A 20,318-nucleotide genomic window follows, 5' to 3' on the forward strand; every position below is an offset into this window, starting at 1 on the left:
TTATTTCCGTCTAAGCTTTACTAAGCTCAACAATTTGGGGTTACAAAAACCTCAACAATTACAACTTATTTTATTGAAAAAATAAATTTGCATTGCATGTTTATTGTATAATACAACCAACCATAAAACCTACCCAAGACCGTGCACTAACCTGAGTTAAAATTAACGTTTTAAAAATTCGGATTGTAGTTTGTAATATTTGTCTCTTTAATCCACAGTCTGCAGGATTGTCTAAATCACGTCTGGCCAAAAAACAGCTAATTTGTGATCGCGTTCTTAATTCACCTCCCCAGTTCATGCTCATTTACTTTAAACATAACACACTGAGGCTTTACTAAAGTCTGGGGATTTCACCGAGGCTTGTAACTCATGCTGGAGCCCGAAAGGGTCCCAGAGGTTAACTAAACAAAGACTGTGCAGGTCGGACCACACCGGCAGAGGATTTCAACCACCGCATATCCACAAGAGACAGACGGCCTTGTTAAACTTTACGCAGCGTCCTTATTGAGGCTGCACGCAGGATAAGTGTGTTCGTCTGCACAGTACAGGGTCGGTAACTGTACTGTCAGTCAGAGAGGCTTGTGTGTTGTCTGTGAAAACGGGCGCAGGGCAGCGAGCTGTGGCCCGGAGGATAAAGCCTGCTGTCTTCCCCTGAAAAACACACTCACATCTGGAGTCCTTATGACCTCTTGGAAGCCACAGCCTCCCCATTTATTTTTCTGTTTCTGGAAATAGAGGCTCACTTACAGACACAAAATGACGGTCACTGAGTCTAATTTAAATATTGTTGCAAGTTTGGTGCTCTCCAGGGGAAAATGACTCATATAGACAACAATTATTGGTTATAAATCGAAATAAAAGCGTTAAAGTCATTTTAAAAATAGCGGTGCCTTTTAAAATACAAATGAACTCAGAAATGATTATGCCATCTCCTTGTGGGAGGTGTATAGAAGGCAAATGTCCCAAAAAATCGTTTTAAGTAAATAAATAACCAATTTCAGTAACTGTACATTAAATTGTAAAGATGAGAGGCGGTTTGGGGAACATTATCATTTTTAATAATAATAATAATTTATATAATAATTTTAGTAAAACAAGACCTTATCCTACTCAGCAGCCAATTGTGTTCCTTTTAAAGCCATGTGACAGAATCAGGGCAACTTTTGTCGCAGTTTTAAAAAAGATTGTCAGATATTTCAGTGGTCAGTCATTCATCAATCCACATTTTACATCCGAACCAAAATAAATACAAATTTTGCGGTTTATGAAACATCTTTAGGGTATTTTCTGTTTTATTTTAAAGATACTTGACATATAAAACGTCAATTTCGGGTCGCAACAAACGATAATTATCTTTCACACAGTTTTTGGTGCAGAAAAATGTCCTTAAACTCGGTTGAAGATGCTCAAAATCAAATTAATAGGATGTTCATAAAGCATAGTGATATTACTGTACTCACTTCTTTATTTACATATATTTGAATTTTTCTCTGTCTCTTCTGCAGTGGGGATTCCACGCTATCAGAGCCATTCCTCGGTGTGCGACAGGAAAGATTTTGTGTTAAACTTTAACGGCATCTCCTCCTTCCACCCCTCGGCTGGCGGATCCTACTATCACCATCACCACCATCACCACCCCCAGAGCGTCTGTCAGGACATCAAACCCTGCGTCATGTGAGCTCACCTGTCTCTGTGGATTTCAAAAAAAAAAAGGCAGCGCAGCGACGATCACAGTGAAACTGCAGTTTCGTCACATGAGAACAAACAAGTGGACTTTTTCCCCCCCTTCTTTTTACTTTTTGGGAGGATTCATACCAGGATGTATTGCAGTGTCCGCTCTCACGTGTTTGCCTCCTATATGCAGCCAAAGTAGCTTTTTTTGGTTGAACTTGAGAAAACTATGCATTGAAGGAAATTAATGAAGAAACCCCAAAGGCCTTTAAACAAACCACTTTGCCTATATGAACCCTGACAAGCGTTTTCTTCTTCAAAAGAAATTTCTGAAACACGATTTTCAATGTGTTTGCTTTTGTAACACGTGCAAACAAATTATATTCTATGTAACTATGTTCTATCCTATTAGAGTAAATACACACATGACGCTTTATAGGCTTACATGAACTGCAACAAACCTTGCACTTATTGTATAACCCCTTTGCCAACTTTTTGTCCTGTAAAATGTTTCAATAAAGCTGATATATATTTTAGGCTACATTCCTAAATACTTCTGTCTTTCCATGCACATTCATGTAGGAAAGTTTAATTTGCATTAAAGGTGGGTGATATTGAGCTTGCATATCAGAAACACATAATAACACATTGAATATATTGCTTTCATGCCATTCACACATTTCCAGTATGGTCAACTGTGGCGGAAACCAAGTAGCTACATTAACTCAATTTGAGATGTGTACTTCAATTAAGTATTTCTATTGTTGGTTTCATTATAGTTGTATTCATGTATTTGGTAGCTGGAGTTAATTTGCAGAATAACATTTAACATGCAAAACCTATAATCAGTTTATATTTATTATATATTAAGCTACTCAACTGTAGAGTAGTTATCTCCTTAACAAACAGCTACAACGTTAAAATCCTGCTTACCTGTTGACACATGTAGACCTAACTACAGTAAAATGATACAATAGAGCCCCTCTACTGCACAATGAGTACTTTTTATTTTTGATACTTAAGAGATTGGATGCAGGACTTTTACTTATTATGAAGGATTTCCATATTTTGGTATTCTACATTTACTTTAGTAAAGTATCTGATTACTTCTTCCAGCACTGAAGGTCAGGTTTTGAATTATTATTTCACTAAAACTAAGGACACTCAATAACAAAGGCTCATTTAAAAAATCACAGGCTTTTCCATTCTTTTATTATTCAATTAATCATTTTCATTTTCAGAGTGGTTTAAATGTAAAATTTCTATTTCAATGGTTTCTGTTTAGGTATGCAGGTGTAATTTTAATGGGGGTGTTGCAGTGGTGGAAGAAGTATTCAGATCCTTTACATAAGCAAATGTGGCAATGGCACTATATAAAAATAAAGCTCCATTACTCTGTACTGTAACTCCATTATAACTAAAAGTCCTACATTTTAAATTGTTCTTTATAAAAGGTACAGACACATCATCATGTACTAGTTTAATCTAACACAAGGAATCCTATTTCTCATCATAATCACCAAAGTAACTACAGCCGTCAAATAAACATAGTAAATTTAGCAAACTGTAAACTTTCCTCTGAAAGGTAGCAGGGTTGAATTATAAAAAACAGAAACACTCAAGTAAAGTACATGTATCTTAATTTGTACTTAAATTATCCAGTGCTTGAGTAAATTTAGTTAAGTTACTTTCCACCAACAGGATTACTTCTGCCTTGATGTCAGTAGCACAACCAAAGAAATATTCAAGGCTAAGAACAGGCTGATCACTAAAGCCAGAACATTTACAGACTGGTGATATGAGGTGTGAGGCTAAAAAGATAAACGTCCTTTGAATGGTATATTATAGTGTAGAGGGATTTTGTAATGAAGAGGCCACCTCTTAGAAAATCTGATTATCCTTAGTTTGAATATTTCCACATTTTGCATGTTTTACAGCCACCTCCAGCCTGCGTTACACAGCTGAAAGTCTTTTGGATCCTAAGGCTGCTCCTTTCCATGTGGACATCCAGGGTTGCCAACATCTGAAGACACCATATAAACAAATGAAACGACAGGGCCCGCGTCTATGGAAATGCAACAAAGTGGTATTTTTAGAGTGCGGTAAACAGATCAGACTCGAAAAGAGCTGCCTCGTCACACAAACAGAAAGCAGACTTGGGCTGCTGCTACTCTAGTTTTTGTCTACATGGCTTTTGGTCATAAATCAAATGCTGCATCCCTCATGACTAACATATGCAGATGGGAATTGATGGTGGCCTCTCCTTATTAGGTCACTGACATAATCACAGTTTCTTAAAATGCTCTGTGGAGTCACTATTTGTGTCTAAAATGCAAAGTCTGAGACAATGTTTTTGCTGGGTGTTTAATCTGTTACCTCAGTGTTTATTTGTCCTGTTAAAGAGCACTATGGGTTTCAAACTTTTTCTCTGGGGCTCTGTACTTTCTAGATACCTTTTCACATGCAGAGTAAAAGTAATTGTGTAAGACGATAGAACACTATTTAACCAGTTTTCAAAATTTAGGTATTAAAAATGAAAACCAAATGTGAATTTCATGTGGATACATTCTCCTATAATGCAGAGAATAAGGAAAGATCTGGCAGCAAATTATACAGGGGTAATACAACTTTATTTGACAAAGATGATAATATAATCTGCTTGTAAACTAGCGTCAGATCCAGAATCATTGTCAGAAAAACACAGCAGGTGAGGGATGGACTGAATGCAGCTGGTCTTACTAAAGTGGCCTCCCTAAAGTGGTGTTTTGAACACTTTGGGGTACAACAAATGTCATATGGGATTGGTGATGGAGACTGTAAAGAACAGCATCTGCAGGCACTTGTTAAAAAGAACAACATCCTTGACTAGACAACAAAGTTCTTTCTAACCTGAATGCAAACGTTCAAGAAGAAAAGTCACACAAAGTGGCCCTGCAGTTGCTGGATTTTCCATGACAAGACTTGATAGGTGCTTTCAATATGGTGGAGTACAGCGCCATCTAGTGGCTGACACCTTCACACACAGATCATTTCTGCAGTAGGACAATATTATGAGGTATTCACAAAGCACATAGTCAGATGCATAGGCTCATTTTACATGAAGACTACTCTGATAAAAGCAAAAAAATACTAAAAGCTACTTCTCACAGTAATAATAACAATGTCACTGTCTCAACCACTGATGAACTGCTTCCTACTCACTTTAATACATATATGTATAGATACATGAGATGCACTGTAAGGATACTGATCCAGATAAAACCATGATTTATGTAGCTGCATGATGAGTACTATGTTTCAATAGGTTTTAAAGCTAGGATAGGCAACGTATTTCAGTTTTTTTGTTATATTTATGGAAATTCTCTTTAAGTCCCCACATCAATGAAAGAAATCCGATATCTATGGCTTTTACAGGAATGTAATAAGCATGGACAATCATTTCATCACCGAATGAAATGATTGGAGGCCTGAAGGGAGGAGATGGGATTTTTTCGGTTGGATACTTTCAAAAACTAGCTGTCTCTTTCTAGCTTCTCCAGTGTTGCTAAACCCAGCTTTTAGGTGGGTGTAAACAGACAGTGGAGCCGGTGATTTACACCTACAGTATAGTTTTTTTGAATGAACACATTATTTAGAGCCATAGCCAGATTAACCAACTAGAGGGGAAAAGGGTAAAGTTACTGGTTGCCCCCCTTATAATCAAATAAATAATCCGTTATTTTATCCAAAGCGACTTACAATTGCTACATACAACAGAGTACGCACACTTGGAGAAACCAGGGGTTAAGTGTCAGGGATACATTGGTGGATGTGTCACATTAGGAATCAAACCCAGTTATCCCACACCAAAGGTATGTTTCTTATCCACTGTTCCATTGTCACCCCTTCACCACTTGTTTAAGGCCTTTTCATTTGAGGTGACACAGTGCTTTAGTGGCGTACATTCCCAAAATATACACAAAACAACTGGTCCCTGAGAATCTAAAGTGGAAAGAGAGATGGAGGCTGTGACATCTTGCTGCCACAGTTTGTGGTGTGACCATGGCAATCACAGAAACACAATGTAGGACCTAATTTTATTGGTATCCGAGTTCCCTAAACAACACACTACAGTGGAAGTAAGCAAACAAAAATAACAAAAATTGCCTTGGAGCAAAACCGCTGTGAAGTTCAATTATCCAGTCTGAGCTAATTATTAATGTGTACAAAATTAGTTTGCTAAATTGACTTATTTATTTGTTAGTTTATTTCTGTTTACCATTTTTATAGTTGTGTTTATATGGATACTGTCTGTTATGTAGCAGAATGGAGTTACAAACTCAATATCACTCTACAACCTGTTGTTTTGTGAGAAATAAATAAACCTTGAACCTTCTAAACTTGCTATTTTTGTACAGATGCAGTGGTAACAGCTCTCTTTCTGAAAGCACTTTAACGTTTTCCAAACTGAGCATTGCTACACCGACAATGCAATCAAGTGCAAATTAATGATAAAATATTATTTGTAAAATATTACCATTTTGATATCAGTTCATGTAGCAAATAAAAGTGTTGGCCTGACAGTGAAGCTAAAGGAAAGACCAGAAGATCCTTAAATACCTCTAGCGACCATGAAAACGGGCAGTTTCATGGAAATCCCCAGATATTAGGTTCTAAGATACATGAGCTAACGTGTTGGACAGACAGATGAACCGACCAACCAACATGGCCTCCTACCTAAACGATAGAGTAGGTTGTTTGTCATTGACTCCCAGAATAACATAGGCTACGGTATATGTTCCCCAGAACTACATGTATGATGGCACACTTTACCTCCTTTATGATAGCAGTAAACGTGTGGTTAATGTTGTGGAACGGTCAAAGTTTGGTTAAGTTTAGGAACCAAACTCTTAGTTAGGTTTAGATAAAGATCAAGTTTTGGGTTAAAAAAGGTATTTACGCTAGTGAGACACAAGTTAGTGAAGTGACACAACTTAACCAACATTTGTAAGTTGAAAGAAGTTGACACTGAGTATTTTTTCACCAGGAGTCTCACCCGGCCAGCTGGGTGAAAGTCCTTTGTATGACCCAGTAACAATAACGTAAATATGGGTTGTAATTTATGAGCTCAGACTACCTATACAGCTGTATTTTGGGGGAGGGCAGTCTAATCCTACTTTTATTATCTTCCTCAAAAAGAAAATTCAAAAAATGCCATTTTCTTTTTTTTCTTCCTTCAGACTGAGGATAGCTGCTTTCCCTCCAGTATTTTAACTGAACTAGTCCAAAGACGTCCCGCACCTCTTTCTGTAGTCTTCTGGACACACTGATGAAAGTGATGTCAATATTCTCATTTTAATTCTAGGTTAGAAAGCATTTCTAAAAAATATCACCAAGTGTTCCTTTAATATGAATGGCCCCACCACTAGTTGGGCGAAAGCCACCCTGGTTGAGTCCACTTAGACACAATCATGTTCTTTGCAGATTGTGCTGGATTATCCATCCTCTTGTATTAACTGTATCACTGAACACAATGTCTCATGATGCTTTATGTGTGGAATAACTCACTATTCAAAAGGCTGACCATCTAAACAGATTTAAATTAGAGCCACTTCATGGGGGTGAAGGATGTTGAGCGAAGAGTTGCATGAATATGATTCATGAAATAAACAAACATAAGTGCTCTGATGCTAGCAAGGTTATTTTGCTAACCTGAATCTTGTTTATTTTAATCGCCTGTATTGTTAATGATTGATAGAAATTACTTGCATGAACTTCTTTTGGCTTCTGACAGAAAAAGTTTGAGAACCACTGGGTTAAAGGGTACACCAGCCAACATTAATCAAGCATTACCAGACCATACTGCAGCGTTTCTCAGAGAATGGTTGGTTTAATAGGCTGGAAATGGTTCTGAAGGTGAGGTGCGTGTGTGTGTTACTTCACTTACAGAATTGATGATATCATCCACTCCTTTTTCTCTTCCTCCTACATCAGGTTTGGATCAAGAAGTTTAAAGACTCTTTCCCTGTAGGATATGAGGCTTCCTGGTCTTTTTCTGCAACATCTGTCACAGCTGGTCTCCAGATCGCAAAGTTTTGGACATCACACTGTCACCCATATCTTCCCCTTCAGAGCTAATTATTGCTCCTGCTGCCTGACGTGGCTCTAATACTGCTGCTCTGCCTGCAATGATCCAGATTTTCTCTCAGCACTGTCATCCTTCTGCTGAGCTGGCTGGGAGGTCAGTCTCTTCTCCAGAGCCACCTGATTGACTTTTTAAAAGCTTCCTCCAGCTGCTGTACTTTGAGGTCAACCTTTTCCCGTAGCTCCTTGTTGTAGGTTCAAGACTCTGACTCTCTGAAGCCTGTTGTGGCTCTCATGCTGACTCATCTCCCTTTTCAGCTCTCAGGCATTAAGATTAAATACCTGTGACCTTTCCTAAGAAGCAGTTTTACTGAGTTATCTGGATAATCTGGAAACTGGGGCTGGTGTAAAAAAGTTATTGATATGACTTAGCTAACCTTCTTCTGGAAAGTTTCTGAAACTGGAAACCTTCTATCTTCCTGGAGCTACAGTTCTGAAATAGTATTTTAGCAGATTGGGTCAATTGACGTACAAATGAAGTGGGCAGTGACATTGATAGTCTGCTACAGTAGCTGCATATGGAAAGGGATGGTTGTGCTAGGGCTTGTTAGTTAAAACTCCCCTAAACGGGGTGGGGTGGGGATCTGGTATAAGGGGCTGCTTCTTCAGCTGCTTCAGGGGAGCTACTCAGTGCACAACCAATATGGTCACCCACTTTTTGTTTATGTTTGTTACCAACCCTGAAGAGGAGGGTGTTAATCCACTGGGGTAAAGTTTATTAGCAAAGCACTCATGCTTAGTTTTCAGCCCGTCATCGCCAGAGAAATGGCGTAAAGGTCGAATACAGGCAGCTTATCTCAACCCATATTTATGATTATTGTTAGGCTGCGACCTCTAGTGGCGGTTTGATGGTAGCAAAGGAGGATGTCATGTGATTTAATAAAGGACAAGAAAGTCTGGGTAGGCAGGCAGGTGGATGGTTGGGCCAAGAAAACTGAGGATACAGAGGTGGTGTGGAAGAAAGGTAAAGTTTATTTGTTTGGTTTTAAGTTAAATAAGGTTTTGTAGGTGACTTGAGTTAAATCAGGCCACCTGGTTTCCATCACGTTATGTCATGTACTTAAGGTCCGGTTTGCCTGTGCTGAACTGGTGACTACTTTCGATGGTACGGTAAGACAAAGAGATGTTAGCAGCTTCCAGAGATTTCTGTAAGCCTTCAACTGACAATCTAGGATTCTTCTTAACCTCGTTGAGTCTTCTGCGCTTTGCTCGTGCAGTCATTTTTGCAGGACGACCACTCCTAGGGAGCCTAACAACAGTGCTGAACTTTCTCCATTTATAGACAGTTTGTCTTACCGGGGATTGATGTGCATCATGGCTTTTAGTGATGCTTTTGTAACCCTTTCCAGCTTCATACAAGTCAACAATTCTTAAATCTGGCATGGTTCACATTATGCAGTGCTTCATGAGAATAGCAAAAATAAAATTGGTGTGTGTTTTTTATAGGGCAGTGCAGCTCTTAACCAACACCTCCAATCCTGGTCTCAGTGATTGGACTCCAGGTTGGCTGGCTCCTTCTGACTCCAATTAGCTTTTGGAGAAGTCATTAGGGGTTCACATACTTTTTTCCACCCTGCACTGTGAATGTTTAGATGGTGTGTTCAATTAAAACATATAATTGTTTGTGTGACATTAGTTTAAGTAGATTGTGTGAGTTGTTGGGACCTAGATGAAGATTCCAACGGGCTCACATACTTTTTCCTGCAACTGTGTGGGGGGGTTTTTTTGGGACAAATAACAATTAATGTTTTTTGTTGTTTAGGTATGAGGATGTGTTGCAGCTTTTAGTAGTTTGTAGCTACTAATTTGACTAACAAACTGCATACAGCCTACTATAGCTTGTTTCTAACTAATACGTTATGTTTTTGTTAATCTCTGATAATCATCACACAAGCAGTTTTTTCTTTTATTTGAAAAATAGCCACATGAATAAAACCACAGGCAAACAAAACTGCTATCAACTTTTGTGTTCTGATTGCAAATACCACCATAATTTTAGAGACATTGTCCATTATTTAATATCTCTGTTTCCACTTTATTTCAAAATGGAAAATATGGAAGACTTGACTTGTAAGAACAAAATTTTTGAAGACTTTCTGACTCAGGCCAGTAAAGCACAGTTCACTGTACAGATTTTTAAATGGTTTAATGATGGAACAGGGAACTTAATCCCACAATACTATTTAGGCTTTTTGTCTGTTGATGGACAAGTGTTTTTCAGACAGTCAATTGAACATAAACTGAGGCAAATAGCTCTAAACATTTCTTCTGCTCAGTTTCTATGCTAATCTTGATTTAATTTGAAATGGCATGCAAATAAAGCTAGATGAGACAGTTCATGTGTCGTCATATGAGTAAATGATGCCAATCATCGAGGCTACTAAATCAGAAACAGCTCAGTCTTAAGGAAAAGTTTTCTGCAGTCATTTCCCAGTCATTTGGATTTTAAGAGAAGCTCTGTTCGTTTGTCTATCCGGTCTTAAATGTCGAGTTTTGGGGTAAAAAGGGGGGAAAACTGCCATACTTTGAGGCGCTTCGTGGCCTTGAGAACAGCTTTACCATCTTCAAACCAGTCACAGCCGGAGCACCAAACAGAAGATTAATGTTTTGCACATGGATGATTGGCAGCTATTTATTTGAAAACCAATTCCAATGTGCTTTTTGGGTGCATGACTTTGAGGTCCTGGGATATCTTGGAAATATGTCTGTGATTAATTAGGCACTTAATATAAACACTGTTGATGACACAGTGATGTGCCTGCAAAAACATTACATTCCCTCAGGAGTGAAACTTCATAAGAAAAGCCCACAAACTAATGAGAGGTCATTTGTTGAAAAAACTAAACAAAAACAGAATTAAAATACTCTAATGAAACATTTAATGAAAATTAAAGTGGACATTTGTTATAGAATTGAGGCACTTGAACTAAATTGTGCTCATAAAATCAAGGTTTCTTTCTTTTACTTCCCTATTGGTGCTCCTTACGGTGCATATGCATCGATGTGGCAGCAGAGGGCGCTATGTTACCACTTAATGCCAGTTTGTATGGGATAAAATTACAAGTTGGTGAGACTGGTGGAAACGCACGAGTTCAATGGTGAAGACGGTGTTACTGATAACTGAAAATAGAAACCAGAAAATATAAAGCCTATGTTACATTGCTTACCTACAATAACGGTTTATTTATTTAGTCAATTACATATTTAACGTAAATATGTAATTGTTAAAGTATTTTCAGTCCTTAAATCTGTCTCAGCCACTAGACTGCAGGCAACGTTGCATTTCATGCCGAAATAAAATGAACATTTGGCTTTTGTTCTAAACAGATAAGATTGCATTAATGTGCACTTTAAATCAGGAATATGTAATCTAATTTTATAATATTACCCTATCCACATCTGGGGGAACTGTCACTGTACAGGTAAATGACATATTTAAAAAACAGATGTCGTGTAGATAAACAACTGGTAACACATGAAGGTCGAAAAAACGTCTCTGTGCCTGTGTGAAGCTTTAACCTTAAAGCTGGGGTGAGCAGCGTTGGAGAAACTAGCAGGAGACAGATTGTGAAAGTATCCAAACGACAAAAATCCCACCCCGTCCATTCAAACCTCCCTCCAGAGTCACATCCCCAAAACACATTTTCCTGCGCAGTGAGGGCAGGGGCAGAGTGCCGCAGGTAGGAAGGCACATGCGCAAGCCTGCAAAATCTTTTAATTCGATTGGCCTTACTTATTGCAGTCCTGCCACAGACACCTTTTTTATTGTTTTTATTTTTGTGCCAGAGCATTTGATTTATTGATTGCTGTCCGGATGCAAAGAGAATTCGCTTTAAAGCTCTCGATGATTCGATCAATCAATCACTGTTTAATTTAAAGTGTAAAATCACCATGCAACATGGTCCCAAAACGCTTCACAATTAAAATAATACATAGGGCAAACATACAGCAATCAAATAGGCTCCAGATAATTTAGATGAGTTCAACAGTCACATTAAAACATCAGTTAAAAGGATGTTTGAATAAAATAATAGTGATAATAATAATACCGTTATTATATATTAATTAGTTATTTCTCCTAAAGATTAAAATAAAGATTAAAGAGTATAAAAGTCAGTGGTGGAAATTAACTAAGTAGCCTACATTTACTCAAGTACTATACTTACCTACACTATATATATATATATATATATATATATATATACATATACAAGCCTCTTTTACTTGAGTATTTCCATTTTCTGCTACTTCAGACAAATATTGTAATTTTGACTTATTACTTACTTATACTTATTAATTTATTTAATAACTTTAGTAGTTACTTTGCATATTAAGATTAAGGATATAAAATTTATTGACAAATATATTATGATTAGGCAAGGTAAGTTTAAGCTACCCAGCAGTAAACAAAGCCATTAAGATTAGTTCCACCTTTAGCAGCTGTGACATTAAAGAGAGATAAACATTAATGCATAAATAATTCTAATAATAATAAAAAAAATTATATATGAATTGGGCAATTCTGCATAATTAGTAGGCCTAAATTTACTTTTGGTACTTTAATTATGTTAAGATGCTTTTTTACTTTTGTTTTGTAAAATAGTGTTTCTCAATTATGGTATTGCTACTTTAACTTAAGTACTTCTTCCAGCACTGGTGAAAACTCCCAGACTACTAACGACGTGCATCCATTATGCACTTTTGCGTGCTGACCACTGGGGAGCAACAGTGTGTCATACATGAAGAGAAGAATTACTAGCCTACAATATTGCGTTGCATCCAGCTTTAACTCGGTGGGAATTTCTGTTTCAAAGTTGTCCAGTAAAAATCGAATGAAATCTCTCAAACACAAGTTTATAAAAACAAACATCACTGTAATAGTCTTATAATATTTACATAAACGGACGTTGGGATTCAATGTGCTTTTTGAATCAGGTCCAAAACATTATCTCAGGATGTGACTTGGTTTTCATTGGAACTGAGAAGCTGAGACAGATGGGGTGATTTGCGCTGCAGATATGAACCGGGTTATCCTGTTAGTAGCAAGTCTCAGAGTAATAAATGTCATGATTAATTAAAAGAATAAAGACTGCAGCCTATTTAACGTTGCACAACTATTTCTATCAACCAGTAGTCGCCTGTGGGTTGCTGGTTCAGTTCCCTGAATGTCAGGTTTCCCACCACAAACCGAGAGATGTTGCAGAGAGCGGGCGACCCTCAGCGTTGTCAGCAGGGGTCACTGGTCAGTCACGGCCGGGTACGGAGGTCCTTACAGGTGAAAGTCTGCGTTTCCCTCCTCGTGAGAGCCCTGACAACGCATGCAAATGCACAGAACAAAGATGAGAACACACAAGTGAGAAATGAACTGCATCCATAGATTATCACTGTTTTATCAGAGGTTGATTGTTTTTATTTTCTCTTCTTTGTAACTTAAAAGGAAATTTTGAAAGCGTTGGTCTCTGAAAACGTGTCAAACAGGTCCATGTACACGATAAGATGAGATAAAGAAGCTGACTTGTACGCCTACTTCTTTTATTGTTGTGTTATTTTGTATTAACCCCATAGGCTTTTAAATGTAGTTTAATACCAATAACCTACATGTTTTTTTGTTTGATTGTTTTAAATATGAAGTTAAAAACGCACAGTCAAGCTTTTGTTGACTTACCAGCTTCTGGAGACTTTGTGTCTACCGTTCTCCAGTTTGGCGCAGTTCTGTGAATACAGAGAATTATAAAATGTTTGCGTTGTGGATGCATTTGCAAGGAATATTTAGGTGTAAAATTTGCTTAGATCTGATTCCTAAAGTCTATAAGAATTATGTATTAAATCTTAGGAAGTGACACCAGATATAAGAGCCTACATGCTAAAACAGAACAACTCTGGCTTTAGTTACCTAAATGTTTCAAATAAAGTCTCTTCTTTGGGCATGCACGAGAGCTTCATCCCTTAAAAAGGATTTAATTTACATGCTTTCAGCAACAGCTTCTCACGGGCCATTGAAGCAGACATTTTCCTTTTTCTGATACATTTTTAGGCACAAAAATTTATTTTTATAAACAAATGTGAAGACATATTTCGCTACATTTATTATTATTATTATGATAAAAAAAATAATGGGTTAATTAAATATAGGACCTATGTATGTTAAAATATAGAGCTGTGTGTAAAGCGGTAAAGGGCCTATTAATAACAAATTAACAATCAAACAAATTAACAAAAAAGAGATTTTAGGACCAAAATTTAATAGTGGCTGTTATTCTATCTTGTTGTTTTTTTTTTATCTTCTATTATCTTTGTTTGATAATAAACTGATAACGAACAGATTATATAATATTAATTAGCTAACATTCTCTGTCTGTGTTAAAAGGTGGATTTACAACATCCTTCTCGTAATCGTATGTTTTTAAACGATTATTTCCATCATGCTGAAAACACACATGTTGTTTGGGGGCTTTGCAATAAACACAACGAAGCATAACTTTCTAAAAGCCATGGGGAATTTTGATAGCTCTGTTAACACCCGCTCAGTGTGAATGACATTTGGAGGTCTTCATCTCAAAAATCCCACCTCAGTCTCAGCAGCCGCTCGCACCCAGGGGACCTTTTCTCACCCATCTCGACCAAATGATCTTCATTTAACCCTTTAATTAGTTTCTACACACCGCCCACCGGCGCTGTTGGGAAGCAGGAGGGAGGCATCCACACTCTTTCATGTCGGTCTGTTTATTCAGAGGCTCAACCGCATTTGATGAGTGTTTCTCACAGGCTGCGGCCTGATTAGTATTAGCTCATTTTGCATTCCTTATCGGTAACACCTTTGGTCTCAATGGAGGTATAAGCATCCAAAACATAACATGAATGTGAAGTGTTAATTTTGTAAAAGGCCTATAATTTTCGGGCCTAGGATATGACAGCGATATAACATAATACTTGTGGATGGCCTCTTTTTTTGTAAATTTCGGGCGCTCTATTTTGGATAATCTCCACTTTGACGTTTTAATATTTTTAATATTTAGAAATGAAGAGGAGGTATAACAATTAGGTTTGAACCTTTTAAAGCTTGTTACCTCACGATAAACAAAAATAGACTAATTAGAACTTTTTATGGCTAACAACATGTACAGTAATGAAAAATGATAAATGCCTCGTACTTTGGTTCATTAAGTACATTTTTACAGCATTTTAATAACTCCGTGTCAGAGCTGAGGAGAGGGGAGGGGGAGATGAGAGAGGAGGGTGAGGTGGAGAGTGTAGTAACTTTTGTCACTGTGCAGCTTTTCCACAGGTTCATGTCGTCCTCCAATTGGATGATGGAGCACACATTCGGGGAGGAGCAGTCCGAGCAGCCAAAAGGGAGGAAAAAATGTGAAGGGTAAAAAAAAGTTTCTTGCTGTGTAGACTGCCGCTCCTCCAGCCTTCCTTTTAGCCTCCTCAGTCTCCCAAATGTTCACTGCAGCAGTGTGCGCTCTCTCCGGTTCACCGTGGCGAACTGTGGCTTAAAAAAAAAGACTTCCAGGCGATAAGAAGGACGAGAAAAACAGTCACAGAAGCGGAGCGCACGCCGAGGTTTTGAGAGTTTCTGGGGGGAAGCAGTTTGGGGAGGTTTTACGCATTGCGCAGGATGCAGGCGCGCTACTCCGTCTCCAGTCCCAACTCTTTGGGAGTTGTACCTTACATTAGCAGCGACCAGAGCTACTACCGGGCCGGCGGTGGATACACCGGGATGCCTGCGCCCATGAGCATGTATTCCCATGCGGCCCATGACCAGTACCCGGCCAGCATGGCCAGGGCGTACGGACCGTACACCCCTCAGCACCAGCCGAAGGACATGGTCAAACCTCCTTACAGCTACATCGCTCTCATCACCATGGCTATCCAGAACTCACCGGAGAAAAAGATCACCCTGAACGGGATTTATCAGTTTATCATGGAGAGGTTCCCCTTCTACCGGGACAATAAGCAGGGCTGGCAGAACAGTATAAGGCACAATCTGTCTCTCAACGAATGCTTTGTCAAAGTGCCCCGGGACGATAAGAAGCCCGGTAAGGGCAGCTACTGGACCCTGGACCCGGACTCCTACAACATGTTTGAGAATGGCAGCTTCCTACGGCGCCGGAGGAGGTTCAAAAAGAAGGACGTGCAGAGGGAAAAGGATGAGCGGGACAGGCAGGGTAAAGACCCCTCTGCTCGCACACCGGGCAGGGAGCAGGAGCCGCCGGTGCAAGGCTCTCAGCCGGTGCGGATCCAGGATATAAAGACGGAGAACGGGACCTCAACTCCGCCGCAGGCCGCGTCCCCGACCCTGAGCACCGTACCTAAGATCGAAAGCCCCGACAGCAGCAGCAGCATGTCAACAGGCAGCCCGCATAGCGTGCCTTCCACCCGGTCACTCAGCATGGATGGACCCGAGCACCACCACCACGGCCAGGCCCCGGCACAGGGCTTCAGCGTGGATAACATCATGACCACCCTGCGGGGGTCTCCGCAGGCCGAGATGTCCCCGCCACTCATCGCCTCCTCTCGGACAGGTATCACCCCTTCACTGTCGCTCAACTACTCCCCCAACCAGACACCCGTGTACAACTCAGCGACCTGCAACCAGAACGTCATCTCCACGAACTCCAACGCGACCTATCACTGCAACATGCAAGCCATGAGCCTGTACGCGGGGGACAGATCATCCGGCGGCCACATGGCGCCGTCCACCACGGTGGAGGAGGCTCTGCCCGACTATTGCATCACTACGACCACCGCGTCCCCGCTCGGACACAGCAACTTGAGCCAGGCGGGCCAGGACGGCCACCACGCGCACCAGGGACGGCTCGCGTCCTGGTACGGGGACCTAAGCCACTTGAGCCCGGGTTACCCGGCGCAGCAGCAGAACTTCCACTCTGTGCGGGAGATGTTTGAGTCCCAGCGGATCGGGCTGAACGGCTCCCCGGTCAACGGGAATAATAGCTGTCAGATGGCTTTCCCCTCCGGCCAGTCCATCTACCGCACCTCAGGAGCTTTTGTTTATGACTGCAGCAAGTTCTGAAAGCCAAAGTGTGTCTTTTAAATTAATAACTCTAATATATGTCTTCTATATTTTTTGTACTTTTGGTCTTTTATTCACACTCCGAATGGACATAAGAGATTCAGAGACGTTTTGTCGAGGCGTGTGTTACACCAAAACACGTAAGTTTTCTTCCCTCTCACTTTGAGAATTGTTTTATAAAGATGGCTCAAACACCAGCTTTTATGACTGTAGACTGTAAATTATAGCCTAATATAGTAATTTATTTTTTAGGGAAAGAGAGTGGATGGATTATGAGGACCAAACACTTAAAAGTTTTTCCAATTTTCTTATGGCTTTATTTGTCCCAGTTCTTGTATAGAAATAGAGGGGGGCTTTGTAGTCTGTACTGACTTATTTTATTCATTTTGTCTTATTTGTTAAAATCTATTTTGAAGGCATTATATTTTGTTTGTTTAATAAAGTGGCGTCTATTTGATTTTAATTTGAGTGATTTATTAGCAGGTAATGCTAAAGGAGGGGGGTTTGTAAAGCAAGAGGTAGATAGATACCCAGGAAGACGTCAAAATATGTTTGGGGTGTAAAACATTTTACAATAATTTTCAACTTGCTTAATGCTAAAATGGTGGCCACTGAAAAAGTATTTTTAGGACATATGTAAGGAGTGTATCTATAGTTATAGTGGAGTTAAATCAACATGCATTTGAGTTTTTAAGTGCATACGCATCATTTGGATTTTCTAACTCAAAACTAATGAAACACACTAAATATGGTTCGTAGGACCCGTTTGGTCCAAAAAGGAAGGTTATCAGGGGACATCATGGCCCTACTTTATACTGCATAGGCCAAATGCAACCGCGCAGTCGAGGTTAAAGTATCAAACTGAAAGCTAGGAAACAGAATAATGTTCATTTTTACTTTCAGTAGGCCTATAAAAGCTTTAGGCCAACCTGCAGCTTCTATATTTTGGACATTCAAGTGTAAATGTCGGCGGTAAATAAATCCACGTGTGGCAGCAGTTCAGCGGTGCGGTTTGAACTTACTAAAGGCCTTGTCAGCAAAACAAATCAGTCATTACAAACTGAGCAGGCTTCTGTATGACTGCTGTTTTTGAATGATGGGAGGTTTTGGATACAAAAAAGCTGCAGCTGCATTTATTTTGGATATCTTAAGAGCACATTTGCTGCACTAGAGGTCCCGTTGGTGCATGACGAGGACGGGGGCTGTGGTAGGAGGACAGAGTGCGGCCTCCTTTGCATTTTGTGTCCTGCAGGCTCAAGAATTACAGCAGCTCTGGCCGGTTTTCATCGACTGACACAATGCTGCTGTCAGATGTTTATTGATAATAACCCCCCCCCCCCCCCCCCCCCCCCCCAAAGAGCCACATTCTTACGAAGATCTAAACTTTTACTTAGACATTTTTTTATGTGTGCAGGCAGCGTGCATTTGTCCACGTGTTATCCATGTGTAATTATTATGATTATAGTGCTATAAAATCTATATCTTATAATATGTTTGTTTCAAATAATTAAAAAATAATTAGAAAAATATCATAAAAACAATCAAACAAACAACAAATTCAATAGCTTGAACTTCTCAAGGTTTAGCCCATGCAATAAGAGATGCTATGAGATATATATATAATGTTTATAGGAAAATTCTAATTAATACTATTCTTTAATAGTATTAATAACAATAGGGTAAAATAATGATACAATAATGATGATGATAATGGTAATAATAGCCTACTAAAAGGACAGTTGTTTCCGGGTTGGACAGTTTGGATGTTAATTAAGAATAACCAGATATTTTGTTTGTTTGTTTGAGCTGACAGAACGCCTGAACCTTCTAACCTCTGCTCTGATCTAGCAGCCTGCAGGCGTTGAGCAAGCTGATGAGACATTTTCACTCTCTAGCAGACAGTAACGCCTGTGGAAACGCAGCGGTGTGTGTGTGTGTGTGCGCAGGTGTGTGTTCTAGCCTAGCAGGCCATGTCAAATTTTAGGCCTGTGCGGATGAGATTTTTACGAGTAAGTGAAACTAAAATTTCCAGCGCACAAACGCTCCCCAGGGCTACCGGTGAAATGAAGCCCATAAAGTTAACATAAACAATGCGCTATTGGCTCCCCTGCTGCACCTTCCACTGGTGTTAATGTAAGGTTCAAATGCCAAATTATATTAAAAATAAATAGACTATTCTGCACAGAAAGCTGCCAAATAATAATAATAATAGTAAAACCGATATTATTACTTCAAAACAAACGTCCTTGTGATTGATGCGGCAGTCGAGGGCCAGGAAGGAAAATCCAGTCACGGCTGCGAATCATTTTTCATTATAAGGACAAGACAGGAGGAGGTGATGGAGGTCAGTGGAGAGGATGTCAACAATGCACTTTAGGAAAGGACGGCGAGAAGCCTGCAGTAAAGCCTGTCACTACCTTATCTAAACCACCTTCACTGAGACTGCTGCAGACCGCAGGCCGGTGGACTCGTGTATTGTTGTGGCAGTTTATAGGCCTGGGGCGTAAAAACGAAAAGACTCCCAAAGGAGTAGAGCAGGGCTCTTCAGACTGTAAGACGTTGCCAATACGCGTAACAAGAGCACGTAAAGGCATAATTAAGAACGTATTAGGCCATTGTGCCATATTGTGTTTGGGGCATTTTAATGTTCAGTTCAGTATTAATTAACGCATCCCCTCAAGGGATCACAGCTGGGTAATGTGTTTTACGGCACCAGGTGTCTGCAGATGTCCTTTTTGGCGAATGCATTGTTCAAACTGAGGAGCATTACAAATACAAGTACGAGTGTCCTAAGCAACCCGATAGTTCACCCCTCATGGATTAAATGTTTGGCAGACACCAAAGTATTTAGCAGAAACATATCAGGTTGAAGAGCACCTAAAAACGTTGGGGAGCCTCAGTGGATTCACACAGGAGCCATTTTTTATAGTGAGGAGGAACTATTTTCTTGCACAGTCACTCATTTGGATTTTAAAGAGATGTCTTTTTCCTAGAGGAAACCCCCGAAGCACCGCTGAATTTAACTTATTTTTAATTTGAGGTATAAAAGCACGATTATAATGTTTGACTTTAGCAGCTGGAGTCAAAACGTAATTATAAAAGATCCCTGATCTTTCGCAGGATGTTTTATGTCCATAACCGGAGGAAAATCCCATAATATTTAAAATAATCTTATTTGTGATGCCCTATAAAGCTTATTTTAATTCGTAGAAACACGTATTTTAAATGAAAACCTTTCAAGTAAGACATTCAAACAGTATAAACTCGATATTGGATTTCAGACTGAGGACGATACAGGACATTTGTGGACGCTTAAAACAAATATGTAGGCCTAAATGTAAGACTCTCTCCTACTTCTTCCACACACCCTCTTTAGCTCTTCTGTGTGTGTGTGTGTGTGTGTGTGTGTGTGTGTGTGTGTTTTTAGCTGAGCTCTGTCTGTTGTGTCTCAACGGATCAGAGTAAAACCTCTTCAGGCAGAAGCTAG

General features: G+C 39.6%; 1 protein-coding gene across 2 annotated transcripts; it reads left to right on the top strand.

Annotated features, from left to right (window-relative positions):
- Window positions 1-8,659: 8,659 nt before the first annotated feature.
- LOC123971124 (forkhead box C1-A-like) lies at window positions 8,660-17,294 on the top strand. 2 transcript variants are annotated; one of them, XM_046049761.1, is made up of 2 exons: window positions 8,660-8,758; window positions 15,069-17,294. In XM_046049761.1, exon 2 carries the CDS (start codon window positions 15,416-15,418, stop codon window positions 16,829-16,831), a length of 1,416 nt encoding a protein of 471 aa, XP_045905717.1. In that variant the 5' UTR covers window positions 8,660-8,758; window positions 15,069-15,415; the 3' UTR covers window positions 16,832-17,294. The 2 variants fall into 2 exon arrangements, with proteins under 2 accessions (XP_045905717.1, XP_045905718.1); XM_046049762.1 differs by lacking the exon at window positions 8,660-8,758 and adding an exon at window positions 12,955-13,147.
- Window positions 17,295-20,318: the final 3,024 nt, after the last annotated feature.

Source organism: Micropterus dolomieu, linkage group LG05, assembly GCF_021292245.1.
Source record: "Micropterus dolomieu isolate WLL.071019.BEF.003 ecotype Adirondacks linkage group LG05, ASM2129224v1, whole genome shotgun sequence".
In the NCBI taxonomy this organism is placed as follows: Eukaryota; Metazoa; Chordata; class Actinopteri; order Centrarchiformes; family Centrarchidae; genus Micropterus; species Micropterus dolomieu.

Coding starts and splice junctions, on each gene's coding strand:
- LOC123971124 (XM_046049761.1), top strand. CDS start 15,416: ATGCAGGCGCGCTACTCCGTCTCCAGTCCCAACTCTTTGGGAGTTGTA.